At 36.5% G+C, this 23,212-nt stretch overlaps 1 protein-coding gene and 1 pseudogene across 1 annotated transcript in view; both read right to left on the minus strand.

The window, feature by feature from the left end:
- Positions 1-23,212, minus strand: part of ADAM23 (ADAM metallopeptidase domain 23) — a 236,395-nt gene that overhangs the window by 179,797 nt on the left and 33,386 nt on the right. Inside the window, exon 3 of the mRNA XM_074192744.1 lies at positions 14,442-14,518. Within this exon, the coding sequence (XP_074048845.1) occupies positions 14,442-14,518 (77 nt within the window). The remainder of the gene's footprint in view (positions 1-14,441; positions 14,519-23,212) is intronic.
- Positions 12,149-14,416, minus strand: LOC141491021 (small integral membrane protein 7 pseudogene; annotated as a pseudogene).

The raw sequence follows: 23,212 nt of genomic DNA on the forward strand, positions 1-23,212 counted from the left end.
AAAGGATAATAACATTTATTTTTCATTTGGTTTGGTAGGAGTCTCATAATCTGAATTAGAGGGCAACAAGGAAAACACTGTCATAAAAAATGAGTTACCACAATATTGTTTAAGACAGTTACCCCCCATTCATAAGCAGACCATCTATATACTCACTTCCAAGGAATCATTGGAATAATATAAACCCTTCAGCTCCTACTTACTCATTCATACTTAAAGGTGCAAAACAAACCAACAGAACTACCTCATTTAATTACTGACAGCTGTGTGGCTGAGGACAGAGCACTGGTGTTGGCAGGAGAAAGATCTGAGTTCAAATACTGACTCAAGCATTCACCTATCAAATCATTTAATCTTTCTCTGCCTCACTATTCCCATCTGTAAAATGGAGATATTAATAATTCCTGCCTTATGGAATTGCTATAACAATCAAATAAGATACGATACTTACCATACTTTATGTACCAGAAGGCACTAGGAAAATACTAATAGTAGCAGTGATAGGGCAGAGCCAAGGCAGCATTTCCCAGAAACTCCAAAAAGCCAACAAATTATGGCTCGAGCCAAAATTTAGAGGGGCAGAAGCTACAGAAAGACATGAGTGATACATTTTCCCAGTCCAAGATAACTTAGAAGTTCCACGGATAAGATGTGCTTCACCAGGACCTGGGCTGGGGAAAAAGCCATGGCTGCAGCCCAGCCCAGCCCAGCCCAGCCCAGCCCAGCCCAGCCCAGCCCAGCCCAGCCCAGCCCAGCCCAGCCCAGCGATCACCAGCAACAGTTTGAAGAGGCCATGAGAGAACTCTGCTACACCAGAATGAGTGAGGAATGAGGAGCACTGGCAGCAGAACCTGCAGTGAGAATCGGCAGAAACCGGCCTGCACCTCCAGAGCACAGCCCACAGATAGTAAGGAGGGTCATGAGAGACTACAAAAATAGATCTGCTCTCCCTGGAGTAGGACCCCTGCTCTTTGCCCACACTCAGATCCAGGCTGCAGTTTGGCCTTCCATACTAAGACAGCAGGGACTCTCCTCACAGCTCCAGGGCAGAGGGGAGTGCCTGTGGTCACCTACATATCAAACCACAGGCAAGAGAACATAAGAATGAAGTTCCAGTAGGGTGTCCCAAAAAAACCCCAAAGCAGGTGCCCCAGTAATACTCAAAAGCTCATGAAGCACCCCAAAACCAGACATAGGCTGGGAAAATGAGTAAACAGAGGGAAAAAAAGAGGAACACCATTGAGAAATTCTTTGTCTATGATCCCAAGAATCCTCCTCAATTTGAAGATAAGGAAGTAAAGCTCCTGCATCTAAAGACTTCATGAAAAACAGAAGTTGGACTTAGGTTATGACAAAGTTCAAAAAAAATTCTGAAAATCAAGTAAGAGAGATAGAAGAAAAATTGGGAAAAGAAATGAGAAAGATGCAGGAAAAACATGAAAAAAGAAGTCAGCAGCTAAGTCAAGGAGATCCAAAAAAATGTTGAAGAAAATAGAATGTTAAAAACCAGCATATGTCAAGTGGATAAAACAGTTAAAAAAGTTATTGAGGAGAAGAATGTTCTAAAAAGCATAATTAGCCAAATGGAAAAGAAGATAAGAAAGCTCTCTGAGGAAAACAAATCCTTCAAATGTAGAATGGAGCTAAAGGAAGCTGGTGACTTTACAAGAAGTCAAGATACAATACTTCAACACAAAAGAATGGAAATTAGAAGAAAATGTGAAACATCTCATTGAAAAAACAACTGAAGGGGCGGTTAGGTGGCGCAGTGGAGAGAGCACCAGCCCTGGAGTCAGGAGTCCCTGAGTTCAAATCTGGCCTCAGACACTTAATAATTACCTAGTGGTGTGGCCTTGGGAAAGCCACTTAACCCCATTTGCCTGGCAAAAACCTAAAAAAAAAAAAAAAAAAAACTGATCTGGAAAACAGATTCAGGAAAGATAATTTTTAAATTATTGGAATACCTGAAAGTCATGATCAGGAAAATAGCCTTGGCCTCATTTTTAAAGAAATTCTACAGGAAAACTGCCCTGATATTCTAGAAGCAGAAGGCAAAATAGAAATTGAGAGAATCCACTGATCTCCCCCAGAAAGAGAACCAAAAAAAAACAACCCCCAGGAATATTATAGCCAAGTTCCAGAACTTTCAAGTCAAAGAGAAACTATTGCAAGCAGCCAGAAGGACACAATTCAAACATTGTGGAGCTGCAGTCAGGATCACACAGGACTTAGCAGCAACTACATTAAGGGCTTGTATGGCTTGGAATATAATATTCTGGAAGGCAAAAGAGCTTGGAATGCAACCGAGAATCTGAACATCCTCTTCCAGGGGAAAAGATGGACTTTCAATGAACCAGGGGAATTTCAAATGTTCCTGTTGAAATGACTAGAGCTGAACAGAAAGTTTGACCTTCAAATACAGGACTCAGGTGAAGCATAGAGAGTGGAGGAAAAGGGTAAAATACAAGGGACTTAATGATGATGAACTGCATGTATTCCTGAACAGAAAAATGATGCTGAGAATACTCACATGAAACTTCTCATTAGATAGAGCAGGTAGAAGGAGCTTTTATAGATGAAGCACAGGAAAGAGCTGAATTTGAAGATATAATACATTATAAGGATGGAGTCAATGGTTAAAAGAGAAATGCACTGGGAGTAAGACAAAGAGTTGGAGTAGGCTAATATATTTCATATAAAAGATAGTTGGGGGGGGTTTTCCTACAATGAGCTTTTGCAATGATATGGAAGGGGGAAGATGAAGGAGGAATGAGGAAACCTTCACTCTCATCAGAAATGGCTCAGAGAGGAAACAATATACACACTCAATAGGGTATAGACATCTAAAATAAAAAGAAGGGGGAAGGGGAGGATGTGGGTGATAGAGGAGAAGATAGATCATAGGAAAGAATAGTCAGATGTAACACATTTTCTTTTTTTACTTCTTGCAAGGGGCTGGGATTGGGTGGCCTGTCCCGAACCACAGGGCTGGGTGGTTGCTGGGTCTCAGGGGGTGGTATGTGGGCTTGAGGCCTCTTGGCCCCAGGGCCAGTGATTAGTCTGCTATGCTGCTCAACTATCCTACAGCACATTTTAGAAGAGGAACAGAGTGAAAGGAGAGAAAAGATATAATATATGGTACTGGGGAGGAATGGATGGAGGGAATTACAATCACAACAGCAACAGTGCAAAAATATGGAAGTAACTTTTATGATGGACTTATCATAAATAATGTGATCCACCTAAGACAGAGCTGATGCTATCAGAAAAAAAATGAAACATGTTTTTTTTTTTCCTTTACTTTATTTCTCATGAGGGTCTATATTTTTTGGAGGGAGGGGTATCATGTTTACTCTTAAACAAGAATATTTTAGTAATGTATTAAAAAAAATCACTTGTACAAAAATATTCATAGCAGCTGTTTGTGGTGGCAAAGAACTGGAAATTAATGTAAATGTCCTTCAATTGAGGAATGGCTTAACAAAATGCGATATAGATATATGATGGAACACTATTGTTCTATTAGAAGACAGGAGGGATGGGAATTCAGGGGAGCCTGGAAAGATTTGCATGGACTGATGCTGAGCAAGATAAGTAGACCCAGAGGAACATTGTGCACCCTGGAGGTGATAACCAACCTTGATGGACTTGCTCATTCCATTAGTACAACAATCAGGCACAATACTTTATTTTTCTTCCTTAAGGATATGATTTCTCTCTCATCACATTCAACTTAGTTCAATGTATACCATGGAAACAATGTAAAGACTAACAGACTGCCTTGTAGGGGTGGGGGGGAAGCAAAATTGGGGGAAATTGCAAAAAATTCAAAATAAAAAATAGTACTAGTGGTAATATAATAATAATAATAATAATAATAATAATAATAATAATAATAACAATAATAACTCACACTTACAAGGCACTTTTAAGACTACAATGAACTTTCTTCACAACCCTCTAAGGTATTATGTCACAGAAGAATGAACACTGAACCTGCATTCAAATTCTGACTATGTGATCATGGGCAAGCAACTGCATCTCTCTGGGCTTCAGTTTCCTCATCTATAAAATAAAAGCCTTAGAATAAATGACCTCTGAAATTCTTTCCAGTTTGAGACCTATGATACTATGATCTTTCTACAGTAATAGGTAGTACAAATAATATATCTGTATTTTACAGAAAAGAAAACTGTGACTCAGAGAAGTTACATGATTTATTGAGAATCAGAGATAATAAATATTAAAGCCTGGATTCAAATCTGTTTTTAATGATTCCAAGACCCTTAGGCTTTCCCACCAGCGCTACTGCCACCACTATACCACATAGCCTGTCAAGGATTAAAGAACTGATACCAATACTTGGTTGTGATTCCTTAAGCCTAAAATGTCATAGCTTGTCACTGGGATTAATTATTCCCCCAAGGGTGTTTAATTATATGGGTGTTGTATCTGACCTTACCACCAGATGGCAGTCTCCTTAAGAAAGAGCCTCATCTGTTCCTTTCTGGTATGTGCTTTTGACTCAACAGCTATTTTGTACAGTATCCATAGTGGCCACTAAAAAGTGTTAAGACTGAAAATATCAGGGATGATCTCCCCACTACCCTAAGATTGGTCTGTGGCTTTCCGCTTAGCTTGGAAACACATTCTGTTAGCCCCTGGGGGGGGGGGGGGATTCCAATTTTTATCCAGGACAAGGGTTCTTGACTTTATTTAGATCATGAACTCCTTTGGCAGCCTAATAAAAACTATGGACCCCTTCCTTAAAATTATGTTTTCAGTGGTTCAAATAAAATTTAGAGTACAAAGGAAACATTATTAAAATATATTTATTAAACAATGTTTAAGTTCCAAATCCCAAGTTAAATCCCTTGATCTTCAGAATTGAATAGATTGTTGTTCAACATATTGAATCTGCCCTTTATAGCTACCTAAGCACTCACCTGATGAAATAATTCACTCTGCAGTCACTTTTCAATACATTCATAGATTCAATGACCTATCAGACTATGATCACATAATTTTATCATACACAGAATAACAGAATAACAGAAACTAAACCCAAATTTCTGTTTGTAGACGATCAACACCAACTATAGCACTCCTAATCCTTCTGCCTTTCTCCCTGACTTGGACTGCATTCAGAGGAAATCATTTTTTCAATTTTTTTATTGTTTAAAATTTTTTATATTTTATTATATAAAAAACTTTGCCTGCCAAATTCTCTCCCTTCTTCCCACTCCTCTCCTCATTGAGAAGACAAGTATTTGGATGTGGGTTAAAATGTATACTCATGCAAAATATTTACATATTAATCATGTTGCAAACACAGACCCTCCCCCCCATAAAAAGAAACTTGAAGAAAAGTAAGTATAGTTCAATCTGTATTCTTTATCATAAGTTCTTCAGCATACATAGTCACAGCTCTGCTGAGAAAAGCTAGGTCATTCCAAGCCAACCATCCTACAATATTGCTGTACTTTGTATGCAGTACATTCCACATTGTATCTGCTCCTTTAAGTCTGACTGAGAGCATCCTGCTCATCATTTCCTATAGCAGAATAGCATTCCATCATAACCACATACCACAATTTGTTCAGCCATTCCCCAGCTGATGGGAATCCTCTAAATTTCCAATTCCTTCGCACCAGAATAGAGTTGTCATAAATATCTTTAAACATATAGGTCTTTCTCCTTCCCATTTTTCATCTCTTCAGATGGAGGAAATCTTGCCTGTACTTAGTTTCAATTCAAGAAAAGGGACTTATGTCACTCCCAATTGCAGTCTTATGGATGAAAAAGGGAAAGCAGTTTCTTTGTACTCATCAGTCAATCAGGAATCATAACACATTAGACCAGATTAGATTAATCAAAGCATTTATTAAGTGCTAATGATATGTCAAGGACATAGGTTCATAATAGCTATCAGTTAGTTCTCCACTACTCTGAATTTCTTTTTCTTCTGTAGAGTTCCTAATCAAGATTATTGCTCATGGTACCATGGTTTCTTTCTCTGCCTTCTCTGATAAAGTTTTCACCATAAAGTAAAAAGGGGGTGAAGTCAATAAAGGTTGTAAAGGGTTTATAGCATCCCTTTATCTTCTTAAGTGACTTCATCCCCCATTCCACACCCCCCCAGACAGATTCAACTGTAACTCTAGATAATGAGGGAGGGATAACCACCCCCCTCACTATGATCAATGGACCAATCTATTCGTCAATCAGATCCTCTGACCCAGAGGAAAGTAATTCAAGAAATAAAGCAGAGATATGGGGCTAGGAAAAAATGTGGAGATTTTCTGACAATATCAACATTAACTCTACATGAGACTAGCTCTTAGAAGACTGGGGGACCTTTGGGAAATAGTCATCTATAGACAAATTTTTTAGACTGACCCAGATCTTACTTATCACAACCATTTTCTACGATGTGCACCTGTTATTGCTGTCTTAAGCAAGGAAAAAATCCTCACACAAGGACCTATTGAACCTTTTTTGGCTCAAAGACAAGCTACAAATATTTTTGGAGTATAAATATTTTAGAGACCATAAAATATTATTATCATTTAACTTACTTTTCAAGAGCAGTGATCAATGTAGGTGCCAAAATCATTACTTGAGTTGTTTTATTTTCATATTACTTTAAATGAGAGGGTGACACTCATTTAGAGAATCACAAATTGTATAACTTTCTCATTTTTCAGAGAAGGAAACTGAGGTCCAGGGATATTGAATGACAAAGTAGAAACAGCCAAACTCTAACTGGAAATTGGATCTTATGATTTCATATCCAAAATTCTATCTACTACACAATGCAATTATTATTTGCTCTTTTTTGTTTGTTTTTTGTTTTTGAATGGCAATGGGGTTAAGTGTCAAGGTCCCTGTGCCCAAGTGACCTGTCCTCACCCAATTAAGAACACCGTTAAGTATTAAATGTCTGAGGTCACATTTGAACTCAGGTCCTCCCAACTCCAGGGCCAGTGCTCTATCCACTGCACCACCTGGATGCCCCTATTTGTTATCTTCCTACTCTGAAAATAAAAATGACTCCAAAGAAGATAAATAAAAACAACAATGATGTTTTTATTCTGGGAAGTTCTAGAACATTCTGTTTAATGCCTAAAGGTTATTTAACATAATTCTGACCATAAACTTCTATTTCAGTTCATTTAAAAAAATGCTTTTTTTTAAAACAAGGAGACCTACTCTCAGTCAACTTTCATTTCATGCTCTCACTAATTGATACTACTAGTTCAAAATTTTAAAGCATTTGCACTACCATAGTATCCCCATTTTTCTGAGTTGCTTCAGTTGTGACCAACTCTCCATGACCCCACTTCAGGTTTTCTTGGCAAAGACACTGGAATGGTTTGCCATTTTCTTCTCTGGCTCATTTCACAGATGAGAAAGAGGCCATCAAGGGAAGAGTGACTTGCCCAGGGTCACATAGCTAGTAAAGTATCTGAGGAAGGACTTGAACTCAAGAAAAGTCTTCCTGTCTCTAGGGTCAGCACTCTCTTCAGTGTACCACATAAGTTTCCTAAAATTACTCAACTGTATAAATGATTTGATCAGATTAAACCACTACTAGACCATTATTGTTTAATCATTTCAGTTGTGTCCAACTCTTCAAGATCCCTTTTGGGGTTTTCTTGGCAAAGATACTAAAATAGCTTGTCATTTTCTTCTCCAGTTCATTTTGCAGCTAAGGAAATGGAGGCTCAGGGAGAATAAAGTGATTTGTTCCTAGTCACAGTGTGTAAATAGCAAAGTCAAAGCTTGAACCTAAATCTTCTGGTCCTCACTGAAAGGGGAAAGGATTTTTTTCTCCATTACCCCAAGTAACTCTCACTAAATATTTTTATATATCATACAAAATTCTCACTATTAAAATTGTCTTCAGGATCGATACTGTGTTGATCACTTCTTTAAGAATACTACCAGGAAAATACATGACTTGTACAAAAATATTTATAGCAGCCCTGTTTGTGGTGGCAAAAAATTGGAAATTAAGTGAATGTCCTTCAATTGGGGAATGGCTTAAACTGTGGTATATGTCATGGAACACTATTGTTCTAATAGAAACCAGGAGGGATGGGAATTCAGGAAAGCCTAGAAAGATTTGCATGAACTGATGCTGAGCTAGATGAGCAGAACCAGAAAAACACTGTACACCCTAACAGCAACATAGGGGTGATGATCAACCCTGATGGATTTGCTCATCCCTTCAGTGCAACAACCAGGGACAATTTTGAGCTATCTGCAATGGAGAATAACATCTGTATCCAGAGAAAGAATTATGAACTTTGAACAAAGTCCAAAGACTATTACCGTCAAATTAGGAAAAAAAGCATTATCTTATTATGTAATTTTACTATCTCATACTTTATTTTACTTCCTTAAGGATATGATTTCTCTGTCATCACATTCAACTGAGATCAGTGTATAACATGGAACCAATGTAAACACTAACAGAATGTCTTCTGTGGGGGGTGGGGAGGGAAGCAAGAATGAGGGAAAAATTATAAAACTTAAATAAAAACTTTCTTTAAAAAAAAAAAAGAATACTACCAGGAGCCAGCTGAAGCCCCACAAGAGCTGATTGTTAAACTTTAAGTTTAGGCATCTACTGCTCATAAATTGGCAAACACTACAAACTGGGGCTTGATTTATTGTTCTTGTGTCTGTCTAGATTTAATAAATGTAGTAGAAAATGTTAACAATGCAGATTTAACTTTAAAAATGTGTCATGAAAACAATTTTTTCAGAGAAATGGTTTTTAAACATTTTCAAGCAGACTGTTGTGTTATAAACAAGGTCCTTTCAATAGTTGAGTAATTGAGTCTTATATAATGAAGTCCAAGACATTGCTACCTAACATTAAAATCATTTCCATCATGATAGCAAAGTTCCATGCTTTCATGTGAAAGCTTGCCTTGTGACCTCTAGACTCCAGAAGTTCTTGATTGCCCCACATAATCTATTTTCAATATTTTCTTTGTGTCCAGGTCATGGGTATATTTAAATCATTTCAAATATTAAACATATTACCATTTTAAACCAAACATGGTAATGATTGGATGCTCTTAATCCTGTTCTAGTCTAGACTGATGCTGGAGATAAAACATAATAGAGTAGGTAGAATATTGAGGTTTAGAATCAGGTAAATCTGGGTTCAAATTCATCTTCTGAAACTAGCTGCTTCATCCTAGATGAGTCATTTAGCCTCTCTGAAACTCAGTTTCCTCATCTGGAAAATAAGGATAACACCTGCCATATCTATTCCACGAGATTGACAGGAGTTTTAAATGAACTCATGTATGTGAAGTATTAATTAAAATCAATAGGATCACAGATTTATTACAGCTGAAGAGACTTTAAAAGTTTATTCAGTCCAACCCTTTAATTTTGCAAATGAGGAAATTGAAGCTCTGAGAGTTTAAGCAACTTTTCTAGGGCCTCTCTGCTAGTTCAGGTGTCAGAAGCAGAATTTGAACCCAGATCTTCCTGATTCAAAGTATTATCATCGTTGTTATTTCCAGAACCAAGAAATATAAGAACTCTGCACTTAAACAAGCAAAAATAAATCACAGCTTGCCAATCATCATACCCTAAGCTTTGGCAAAATAACATCTTCTCCCTTGACAAAAATGCACTGCTGACCCAGCATCTAGAATATAGCTTCAACTGGTGCTTAGCAGACCTCCCAAAAGGAAGCCAACAACACCTCCAACCTCAGGGGAGGGGAAGGGGAGAGGTGCAGGAAAACAGAGTTGTGCTGATTCATTCTGACTGCAACCTGCAGAAGCCTTGAGTCAGTATCACGCCAGCTGAGTAGGCACTTTTTTCTGCTAGGCTCACACAATTTGGCAGATCTGAAATTTAATAGATGCTCTTTAGACCCCTATTCCTTTTCTCAGAGAACAGCTGAGGTCGTCTGGCCGGTGCAACTGATGGGGCACTCTTTCTTCTAAGGGTACAAACCTGGTCCACCAGTCACAGGGGTGAGGGGAAGGGAAGGAGAAACTCAGGTAACTAAAGAAAACTTTAAAAATACAATCTACTTCTACATATAGCCATATTCCCCATTCTAAATGATCACTCTACCATTTTTTTATGCAAAAATGCATCTGTATAAAGACTCCAGTTTAATCAATTAAAGGGAAAATTCTTGCCATCTTGGAAAGATTTGCCCCAAATGGTAAGATAGTAAATTATGGCAGAAAAATCTTTGCAAAATGATTCCAAGGCAAATTTTTAGTATACAATTCATATTATCCTCGATTAGAAAAATAAACACATAAAGGCAACAATAAAAAATCCAAATTGAGGCCAGCTTATATGTGGATTAGGTCATCTATCACAAATACAAAATTTATTCATTTTTAAAATTCCACAATCTTTTTAGAAATTTTTTCTATCCTATTCTTAACTGTGATTATTTCACTTTTTTGCCAGCATCCCACAACATGCAAAACTTGTATATTATAAAGCCCCTTTTCAGAACTGTCCATCTGCAAATAAAAGAAACCTATATTTCAATCCCACCTATTTACAATAAAGTAGAAAAGGGGTAGGCTAAATTCAAAAGAATTTCTTTAGGTAGCCTTTTCAAAATAGCTCTTGTCATTCTGGAACATAGTTTTCAATTGCATCATTTAGCAGGCAAGAAATTTTATAAATATATATGTCATAGTACAATTAAACTTTTTTTTAAAAAAAATTTCCTTGCCTTTGCAAAAGGTTTTCAAACTTTTAAAAAATTGTCTTTTCTTTATTGGGGAGTCAACAGGTAATACTTTTGATAAAGTGATTTTATTTTTTTCTGTTAGGTACTTGAGTCAAGGCAGAAGAAAGAGCAAGAATAGTTCAACTAAAGAATTCAAGAAATCATAGTGTGCTACATTTGGAAAAGGTCTTAGAAATAAACTAGTTCATCTTCCTCATCTTACAGAGGAAACAAGGTCTAGAGAGGCTATACGACTTTCATAGTTATGTCACAAGGCTCGTTTCTACTAAAGCTAGGACTTAGACCCTGGTTCTCCTGATCTAAAGTTTGTATTCTTCATGCTGCCTTGTTAGGATTCTGTCCTCACACAATTAAATAGGCTATGACAACCTAAGATTGTCATTCCAAATCTGGTTTTAGGAAAAAAGTTTTCTTTATATTTCAGAGAATCTAACAAATTTTAATTAAACTCTGTTTGTACAGGTAAATTAATGAGAATTCTTTTTTTTCCCCTTTTTACAGATGAGTTTTATTTTCAATCTTTATTTATACAAATCTCCACATTTATCCTTTCCTTCCCTGGGATTCTTTACAAACAATGAATTTTAAAAAAACAAACAAAACAAGAGTCTTCTTGAATGTTAGTAATCTGACCCCCAGAGTTTCCTTTCAGCGATTTCATTTACTTCATTGCTTTTTTAAGTTGAGAAGTACAAAATCATTGGGTTATAGAGAGTAGTGCCGATTTCTTTGTCCTGTAAATTACCAACTAAACAGGCTGTCGTGGAGAGGTCAAACATGTAAAATATAACCTTAATACCACAACTAAAAAGTACTCTTAATAAGGCTCTTACTTAATAAAATACCTTGACTAGAATGGCCAAGCCAAGTTGGACTCTCATTACTTAGAAACTCTAGAGCAAAAAAGACCATACTGGAGCTTAAAAAGCTGACCAGCCACCAAGCAATGCACAGGTATGAGGGAGAACTAACTACAAAAAATATGTTTTGTTTTCAACCAAAAATAAAGTCCACTTGAAACACAGATCTTCTAAAGCAAGCCTCTAGAGGTTAGTTTGTTTCCATGCCAGATCCAGACTTATTTCTTTTATCTTTTTTTTTTTTTAGGCAAGGCAAATGGGGTTAAGTGGCTTGCCCAAGGCCACACAGCTAGGCAATTACTAAGTGTCTGAGGCCGCATTTGAACTCAGGCACTCCTGAATCCAGGGCCAGTGCTCCATCCACCATGCCATCTAGCTGCCCCTTATTTCTTTATCCTGAGAGAATGAACATTTATCTGAGAATTTTTATCCTTTTCAAATATAAAGTAAATTGAGCTGAATTTCAGAGGCTGCATTAAAGTGTCCTTTGAAAAATGAAAAACTGTGTCTAAAGGACCTTTGCAAACATCTTTTCCCCACCCCACCCCTGGTCCCACAAACTTTTACTCTGCAGGAAGATCAACAGTTTCTGGTCAAACACATTCTCAAAGTTGTCAGGAACAGATAATCAATATCCTATAAGGTTGGCTCCTGGATCTCAAGTATGACTTTCAAGAGCCAAATAACACAATCATACAAAACATCATGAAAACATTCCACAAGGCAATGAAGATTCGAAAGTATCTGAGACTCAGTAAGAATTCCCTGATGTTGTCACCTGTACTTGATTCCTTTGACTCCTCCCCAAACCCCTGGGTGTCTTTTTTTTTTTCAGCTTGAAGTTGAGCTCGGCTCCCACATTCATCAACAGCATCCCGAACAACAAGATGTCCCCAATCATGGTGACTGCTGAGCAGTCCTAATGAGAATTTTTTTTTTTTAGGTTTTTGCAAGGCAAATGGGGTTAAGTGGCTTGCCCAAGGCCACACAGCTAGGTAATTATTAAGTGTCTGAGACCATATTTGAACCCAGGTACTCCTGACTCCAAGGCCGGTGTTTTATCCACCATGCCACCTAGCCGCCCCTTAATGAGAATTCTTAAGCTCATACTTGGGGCAGCTAGGTTGCACAGTGCATAGAGCACTAGCCAGAGCACTGGCCCTGGAGTCAAGAGGACCAGAGTTCAAATCTGACCTTAGATACTTAATAATTACCTAGCTGTATGACCTTGGGCAAGTCACTTAACCCCATTGCCTTGCCACTAAAAGAAAACAAAAGGTCATACTCAATAACAAAATAAGCTCTCCTTTTTGAAAGAGTCTTACATCTTAATAGGTGTTAGAAAGGGATAGACAATGAAGGGCAAAAAATTGAAAGGGATGAATATAGAATGAATATATGAATTCTTCTCAGTTTACAAATCCACCAAATTCTAGCAGTTAATAAGAGTGTATCTTCCTTAATCAGTCAACATAAGGATATTAAAGTATTTGTTGTTGTTCAATTAGGAATAAGTGACTTGCCAGGGGTCACCTAGCTAGTAAGTATCTGAAGCCAGAGTAGAACTCAAGAAGATGAGTATTTCTGACTCCACTTCACCACTGAGCTGCCCTCAAAGTAAAGGATAGTATCTGTCATTTCACAGATACAGAGAATTCTTTGAACTAGAAAGTTCCTCTACCAATGCAGGTTGGCACCTTTTCTGCAACTAATGCTGCCTAGAATACTGAGGGGTTTGAATAGCTTATGTTGTTAAGTCTTTTCAGCAGTGTCCAACTTTCCCTTTGAGGTATTCTTAACAAATATCCTGGAGTATTTTGCCATTTCCTACTCCACCTCATTTTACAGTTGAAGAACCTGAGGCAAACAGCATTAAGTAACTTGCCCAAGGTCACATAGTAGTAAATATCTCAGGTTGAATTTGAACTCTTGAAGACAAGTCTTGAATCCAAGCCCAGTGTTCTAGCCACACTGCAGCATCTACCTACCCTTGAGAAGATTAGCCAGGGTCAAATAGCTAATATGTGTAAGATGTAGAACTAAACCCAAGTCACTTAGGAGTCATATTGGTTCTCTATCTAATGAGTCACATTTTTCTTAAGAAAAGAAGGTATTTCATAAATACCACATCATTTTCCTCATTATTTTCTTTTCTACTTTTTATCTTTCTATAAAATATCCATCATGAATAAGGTATTTTGGAGGTCTAGACCTTTGCATATCTTAATTAATTTTTTTTGTTTTATTCAGTGACTCATAGGTATGACCTGAGGTAAGCTTAAATCCCTACTACCAAAGATCTGGACCTTCCTTTTTCCTCTTTTGCAGTGATTCAGTTAACCAAACCCTGAGAAAATCACAGTTCAGCAAAATCTCAAGCCAATTACTTCTAAAACAGTCTGTCATTTCTCTCTCTCCTCACAACACCACACAGATCATTCCATTTGTCATATATTGAATCCTATGAGATTTGAAAGCTGGGGGTAGGGGGAAGAGAGCAGTGTAGCTCAGAGACTCCATTCAATTACTGTATGTGTTTTAATTTTGTTTTGATTTCTTGGAGGCAATGACTTCCCAGGGTCATACAACCAGCAAGAGTCTAAAATCAAATTTGAACTCAGATCCTCCTGAGTCCAGGGCCAATGCCCTATCTACTTCACCCACTTAGCTGTCCCATATATGTTTTATTAAAGTACCACAGATGATTTAGCAAGACAGGAAACATCGATTGCTTCAAATCAGGGGCAATTCTAAATACATGAACAGGACAGTTATGGAAGTTTGGTTGCATTTGTTCCTGAACAGAAAGAAAATAAAATACTTACTTATTCAGTGTGAGGTCAAGAACAAATCGGGAGCCAAAAGCCTCGATCTGAAAGCTTGCCTGGGCCAGATGCACAGCCTATAGATACAAAAGAAAAAGAGTCAGCTTATTTGCACCATTGTTCCAGACAACTTTCTGATAGAGAGCTATATTTCACATGAACAAATATTAGTGACTCTCTCTTTAAAAAAGTACACCAAGTAACTTTTTATATAGTTTAAATGGAAATCCAGCGTGTAAGAGAGAGAGAGAGAGTGTGTGTGTGTGTGTGTGTGTTTTACAAGAAACTGGGACAGTCTGATAAAGTGAACCCATTATGATCACAAGTAGCAGCATACTCTCCTTGATCTCCAAAAGTGAACATCATGAATTATACAAAAGGTCTGACTAATTAAGACCTGATTTTACCTATCCTACTCATTATACTAATATTTTTCCCTACACACATAAGTGGAAAATCATGACAGACCTCTGGTCACCATCAGAAGCTAGAGCTTAGAAATGCTGTATCAGCAGAATTGTCTGTTGGGGATATCACAGCATTAGAATTGCAAAAAGTGCTCAGGCAGAGAACTTAGTCCTCTTATCCATGGAGTTAGATTTGATGTACACTTTTAATGCCACTAAGTGATTTTTTTTGAAACATTAGTTATTCTCTAACTTCAACCACAACAATGATCTCAAAGGAAATATGAATCTATTTACTTCATGGTAAAAAACCATTCTAAGAAAAAAATCCATATAAATTTAAATAACAAATTAGAGCATATTCAGCAAGGTATTATCCAAGACAAAATTTTCCTTTGTCACCATATCACACAAAGAAGACAAGGATAATGTAACACCTACATTCAGCCCCCTGTTGAGTCATGAACATGACCTCCCCCGGGTTCCATTCCCAAAAACAGAAGTAGGCGTGGCAATCATTTGTAGAGTGGGATACAAGTCAAAGAAAAGGCTACACCAACACACCCAACACTTTCCCACCTCTGCCTTTTTTTTTACTTATGCTTTTCCCTCCACCAGGAATATCCTCCCTCTTCTCACCAGCAACCTCCTCCACCCCCTTTCCACTTATCTGCATCCTATCTAGTCCTTCAAGTTCAATTTAAAGGCTGTCTCTTCCTTGAAGCCTTCCCCCATGATGACATCAGGTAGAATACTCACCTTCCTCAGTTTCCACAACCCTTTGTCTGTGCCTCTTTCTATTGCCTTAAATTATAATTTGCTTTTTTATCCACCTCATTTCTCCAACTAGATTATACATTTCTTGAAGGAAGGACTCATACCTCATCCAATCTTTTTCCATTATTTTCTGCATAACAAGAACAATTGTCTTCCTCATTTGCAGAGCTGGTCTAATTTCTCAGCTTAAAACTTTGCAATTGACTGGGATTTGGGGGTGGGGAGTATTTGAGGCTAGCACAACCCTCCCTCACTTAAATTCAATTCACTTGTAAATCAAGGCATCACATTCCTGATATCATGGTCCTCTTCAAGAATAGAGGATAGGGGGCAGCTAGGTGGCACAGTGGATAGAGCACCAGCCTTGGAGTCAGGAGTACCTGGGTTCAAATATGGTCTCAGACACTTAATAATTACCTAGCTGTGTGGCCTTGGGCAAGCCACTTAACCCCATTGCCTTGAAAAAAAAAAATCTAAAAAAAAAACGAAACAAAGAATAGAGGACAAATAATCCATCATTCCTTTTGCTCTGCAACTGTATTTTTCTTTGTACCACTTACAGACACCACCTTCTACAGCCTCTCTGTACCTTTGTTCACACAATTTCTTATCCAATGCATTCCTATGGAATTCTTATTCATCCTTTAAAGTCAAACTCAATGCACCTAGACTGACATTTTCATGTCACCTGTTGTTTTTTTTTAACATTGTGAAGCAATCATTTGAAGAAAGTATCCTAGAAAGTTGGTTCATGCATTTTAACATGGGTATACTTTAAACAACATCAGGGTGCAAGGTGAGGTCACTAATGTTGATGAAATGGGTATTTTAAAGGCAGCAGAACCACAAAGATTTTGATTGCTAATGTCTATACTTGTTACAAGGAAATTCTTGATAAAAGAAGTTGAATTTGGTTGACTAAAGGAACACATGTCCCCAGATCTGTTTCTCAAGAAAATTTCAGAAATTCAGTCTAAGTATTCAGAAAAGTTTTTTCTAAGATATCTGTAAAAATCTCCTCAAAGAAACCCTTTTGAATTCATGAAGAGGGGTGATAGGAGAAAAGGATGTCTTATGATATTGGATTATTATATTAGGTTATTATGTTGTCCTATCTAATTGATTTATATATACTTTGTAGACTAAAGGATATTTCAGATGCCAGTTTTCCCAAGGTCTCTCAGCCCCAGGCCAATGCCAGCATTTCCTAAGGACAATCTCTCCTTGAGTAGCTGAGAAACAACGACATGGAGGTGGCCTAGGTATTCCAGAGAACAACAAATTCTGGCAGGTCCTACTAATCTGGAAAGGCTTCAAATTCAAAGTCAATGATAAACTGTGTCTGCTGAGTAATGGACAGCCTTGCAGAGAGCCTCAAAACCAGATGATTAGCCACCAGATAATCAAAATAGTATCTGTGAAGTGCTTAGCAAGGTTCCTGGAACATAGCAGACACTTAATAAAAGCTTGTTCCCTTCCCACCCATCCCTCTTTTACTCCCACCAGGAGATGAATTTGTTTGACTATAGGAATTCATAAAGACTACCTACTGAGGCATGCGTGGCAATCTGCTTCTCGTGTGAGGAGTATATGAATAATGAAGCAATGACTTTCAAAGTATGGAAAAAACAAATATAATTAAGAAGTTTTGACACTAAGGGTGGAGTATTACCTAATTATGATGTTTGTGATCATTTATATTAAAAGTTGAGTATTAAGTTTTCAGATAGGAATTGTTAGACCAATTGTTTCTCTGCAGAAATTAGATTTCATTTGTGTCATTTTTTTAATCATAAGTTTAAGAACTGCCTTGATATCAGTATCTTCTCACAAAGAAATTAAAGAATGTATCCAAGGTCAAAAATTAAGTTAATAGGCAGAGGTCCAATAACACTTCATGAGCTCCACATGAGATCCTTATTCTACTACTCTTGCAGTATGCACAAATCCATCAAATGATTGATGATAACTTTTTATAGAGATGTTCATAGAGATTCTCTTTGTGAAAATGCAAGATTTTATAGCCTAGAATGAGCCCAAGAATAAGCATAGCCCAATACCTTCTTAAAGGACTGAAAATAACTCTATAGTAACTCTCTCCCTCACATGAACAAAGCACAATGAATTTACCTGTGATCTAGAAACTGTAAATAAAAGATCATATCTTGAATACTAAACTCCTTCACTAAATTCAAGATACATAACCTTTTTATTTTAAAGAAACTTTTATTTTAAAATGGCAACTTAAAAATGAAAAGAAATCAATATAACACAGAAACAAGACAGGATTATCCAGGGTTTGCAGTTTAAAGGACTTTGAATGCAAGTGATTTTGACTAATTGTTTAATTCTGTTTAGAATGTTTGACTTAAGCGCGGCTATGTGGGTAGTGGATAAAGCACCGGCCCTGGAGTCAGGAGTACCTGGGTTCAAATCCGGTCTCAGACACTTAATAATTACCTAGCTGTGTGGCCTTGGGCAAGCCACTTAACCCCATTTGCCTTGCAAAAAAAAAAAACCTAAAAAAAAAAAGTTTGACTTATATGGTACATGTGAACATAAACAGAGTTGAAGGTATGTGGGAAAGGAGAAAAGATATTCTTCAGCTATTTTAGAAATAATAAACCTGAGTAGTTAGGCAAAAACATTGTTGGGTTCTCAGGACTTTGGACAATTTGACTATCATTAAACATGCTAAGGCTACATCACTTCTTTCATTAGCTTTTCAGAGTTTACAGTTTCATGAGCTAGGTCAAAAAACAAACATTTTTAAAAGGAGGAATAACTTATAATGCAACATATCAAATGCAGTACAAGTGACTGGGTACTGAAAAGATATGTAGGGAGACGGAATGGATATTAGTGGTATGCATCATGGATGGCTTCCTGAAGCAGGAGAGTTCGGAGCTAAATTTCCAAAGACATGAGAAATGAACCTTGTGAAAAGCAAGAATAACTGATTTATAATTGACAGGAAAGCTGAGATTTTAAGAAAACAAAATCTTCTCAGCATATGAGTCCTTTCTCTACCACTATTTATCTATATGTCTTAAGGTTTGTTACAAAAGTCATTTCAACCTCAAATTACTTGCTTCTTTTATATTTAGGGTATGGGCCAGTTGTCCTACCATTAGCTAAATCTTAAATTCTCTTCACAAAAAAGAAAAAAAAAGGATGTTAATCTAATCTACTTGTTCACCTGAACAAAAAGATCGACATAAGAAAAGGACCATCTTTCCATTCCTCTGTACTTCATAAAAATCTCACTGGACATTGTGCCTCCCCTCTACACTGATGAATTTTTCATACAATGTTTCCCTTAGTTTCTGTTTCTAATTTCCCATGGAATTTGTGATTGAGATCAATGCCCCTAAATGACTCATCTGACAACCAAATGTTTCTATTCCATTTAAGCCTTTTAGAAAAAAGTGGCAGAGCTGTGATTTCCTCCCAGAGAAGGCAACTATCTCTCCCAATGCAGGTAAATCTCCCTACATCTAAGAGCCACCAAGACTTTGTCTACAACACTGAAATGACAAATGACTTGTCCAGAATCACACAACAATATTTGTCAGAGGTAGTATTTGAATTCAGGTCTTGTTGCCATATGTCCAGTTCTCTATTCACTACACCACACTGACCATTACTGGTAGGGCATTCACCTAGTAGAGCATCAAAGTAAAGAAGTTCTATGCAAACCACCAAATATCAGACTTCAGATCTCACTTGCTTTTTGGATGGGGGATATTTTTGTGCCATCTTAAAAAAGATCTGGGGAATTCACAATTTACATGAAAAAATTCAAGAAAGATCAGTTAACTGGAGTATTGGTAAAACATTTGATTTCTAAATAGATCTGAAATTTTTAATTGAGTTTTAGAGAATGGGGAAAGGGAAAGATGCTCTTTGTGAAACATGAATCTATATGACTTTAATTTTTTTAATATTAAAGTATGAGGTAGATATGAATCAAAAATAAATAAATACAGTTCACACCATGGATGAATTGGATGAGTTTGAATGAAAAAACAATTACTAAACACTTAATATGTACCATTCATTATACTAAGTACTGGAGATAAAAATAAAACACATCACCCATTTCAAATAAGAACTGCTGTGCTTACACAAAATCCATTAGACTTTTGTCTACATGGAGCAAAACATTCAGAAATCAGGGGAAGGAGGGGAAGAATCTGGATATTGTAGCTTCCTGAGGATAATTTCCCTACTCCTATGATACTTGCATAAAGCACAGAAATGGCCCTAGCTATATCAACAGAAAATAAATGCTGCCAAATCCTAACAAGCTGTAATAGCTTCAGATTCAAGTTATATCATCCAAAGACTATTCAAGCAGCCAATCTAGTCAAATCTGAAGAGATTAAGCATCCAAAACTGTCAAAAGAGGCATTCAAAAAATAAACTATATAAACCAAAGTCTCAGAAAAATACTGACCTCAAGGTCTGCCACAGATTTGTGAGGATGGCCAATTAGTACTGTAAGGTGAAATTTGGTCCTTGGTATTGGATCTGATATAGATTCACCTACCACTAGGAACAGAGCATTGGACCTGGGTTTAAATGCTTGCTTATGCAATTACTAGCTGTGTGACCCTGGGCAACTCATTTAAACCTCTATGAACCTGTCTTCCTCATCTGCAAAAGGGGATAAGAATATTTAGCTTCCTGGTTATTCCCTGAATATTCTGGGAATAACAAATAAAATAATACATGAAAGAGCTTTGTAAATCTAAAGTGCCTACATAAAAGTGATCTGTTCTCTTATTATTGAACTTTATGATATAATGGGTTGTGTTCAAGTAATTTTACTACTGTGACACTCTAGAAACTCAAAATACTTTAGTCTAAGTTGATCATGTTTTAGGCCTTGAAAAGTTAAGAGAACTTTAAAACATATGAATCATTAATGCGTAGAAGTTCAATAATTGTAAATATTATAGGAAGTTTTTCAAATTGAGTTAATTTGCTGATTTTTTCCAATGTTCTTGAATGGGAAGACTTAAAGGAAATTTACATTTTACTTTTTACTTACCCAGCAATTACTTATGAAATACCTACTACTTGTAAAGTACTGTGGGGGGATAAAAGTCTATGCTCTCAAAGAGGTTACACTCAAGTTAGGAAAACTTGAAATAAATATATGAAAAATTAAACATAAGAGTTAAATAAAAGATGATTAATTGTCAAATGATTAGTACAAGCATTAATGGCCATGTATGAATACCAAGGAACAGAGACTACTACAAGAATGCCTTGGGAAGGCTTCACTGAGAAGAAGCACTTGAGCTTAGCCTTCAAGAGTTTAGGGTGCAGAGGAAGAAAGGGAACATGATCTCCCATGTTTACTCTGCTATTCACAGGACTGTACCCTATGAATAAAATGTAAAATGTTTTAGGTTCTCAAGGCATCATGTTAGTTTTAAATTATGCCTTCTCCTTTGAGTAACTTTATGATAAATAGTTTATGATAAAACAAAGTATGCCAGGGGATGGGAAAATAGCATCTAAACGCTAAACAATTTGTAAAAACATGATTAAAAATTTCATAGGATCATAGTAGGGGACTTAAGTCTATCTAGTGTGTCAAATGAGATAATTTTGTTTAAAATATTGGAAAAAATTTTAAGTTCTCTTACTTTAAGATGCACCCATCTTAAAGGATTGTTATGATGTATGGATGTGAAGCACACTGCAAAGCTTAAAATATTACAGAAATATTAGCTATTATTCTAAACAATAAAATAATTATGTTACTATCAAACAATAAACATCATTTAATATTTAAATATTTAATTTGTTTATTATTATTACAAATATTAATATTCTACAGATGAAGACTTTATGGCACAAAAAGGTTAAATGACTTCCCCAAAGTTACACAGATGAGCAAGAGGTATAGCAATGATTTAAACCCAGGTCTTCTGGTTCCAAATCCCACATTTATCTTACAACTCCACACTGCCATGCCTGAAATTTATCTAGACTAGATCTTCAAAGCAAAAAGGAGAAACTTCAGGTTCTTGTACATGGAGAATAGCTTGTAATCACACCCAAGACAGTATAAATATACTTTTCTCTATAGGATATTAACTAAATTATTTTTATCAGTCTATTTAGACCAATCCAAGAAATTACCTGATTCTGAGTTTGGTCTCTAAAAATCTAACATAATCAACTCTCAATAATCAATTCTAATGTTAGAAAACAGCAACATGGATAACAGAAATTCATAAATCATCCCCAAATGTTATTTTAGACATTTTATGCCTCCACCAGATTCTTTACAAGATTTACCAAATAATCAAATGATTATTTGATTAAGCCCCATGATCTCTCCTTTCTCAGCTGAAAGAGCTATTGGCATGGCCAAAATAAATGTAGAATATAAGCTCTATGAAGGCAGGAACTGTTTCATGTTCTGTTTTGTTTTCATCCCCAGTGTTTTAATAATAGAAATAGTGTTTCAAACATAGTGTTTAATAAATAATAGAAAAGTGTTTTAATAAATGCTTCATTAAAAAATGTTTCTTTAAGTGTTAGATAGATAAGATCAAAAACACGAGGCATGGATAGTCCAAGTAGCTAGTACCATTTCTGATGACTTAGCTATACTTTGAGATTTCTTTAAAGAATTATAACATAACTGCCAAAAAGAGGGGGGAGGGAAAAGAGAGAGAGAGAGAGAATTCAATTAAATGTCATTAGATATGGAATATGCAAGGGGGGAGTAAATTTCTTAGAAGTGCTGAGATTTTTATGCTTCAATTTTTTTCATTCAAACTGCTTAAATCCAAGAGAATTCAACTCAAAGAATCTTTTTTTGAACCCTTACACTGGATGATTATGTACACTGACACTATATGATTAATGTATGAAGGGTTATTAAATTGATAACATTAAACTAAGAGATGCTAATTAATTTGAAAGTAAGATTTCATTGGTACTGTTGTTTGGACATGAATAGCACAGAGGCTGTATCATTCACTGCTGATTATTTAGCTTTCATATTTTTTTTTAAAGTGACGACTCAAAATACAGCTATGACAACAGTTACCATGGAAATCATTACTCCCCCCACCTCCATAAGGAGTAACATCTAATTTCATGCAAGAATATAGTACCTTTGGTATGAATCATTTTGTTCCTTTTTCTTGCCACCTCCCAGATCATCAAAGGGAGTGTGTCACATTGGGAAAGTGGGTTATTTTGAAGTGAAAAGACCAAGGTTCAAATCTCAGTTCCCTCAATTACTATCTACATAGCCTTAAGTAAGTGATTTATAGTTCTTTGGATCTCAGTTTCCTGATTTGTAAAATGAGGAAGTTGAATTCTTGAGCCCCAAGTCCCTTCTAGCTCTAAATGAAAAAGGTAACATTTATTTTATCTTACTTTAGCTATCCTTAAATTGTCAAGCACAATGTATTGTTCCAATTTAATAACCTATCAAGTATTATCCATTTAAAGCATACTGGATTTGAAGTCTAGAGACCTGGATTTGAGCACTGACTCCACCCCTTAGTGAGGGAATGAAGTAACTGAATTGCCCACCAGGTGACCCCAGCC

The sequence above is a fragment of the Macrotis lagotis genome, chromosome 6, assembly GCF_037893015.1.
Source record: "Macrotis lagotis isolate mMagLag1 chromosome 6, bilby.v1.9.chrom.fasta, whole genome shotgun sequence".
In the NCBI taxonomy this organism is placed as follows: Eukaryota; Metazoa; Chordata; class Mammalia; order Peramelemorphia; family Peramelidae; genus Macrotis; species Macrotis lagotis.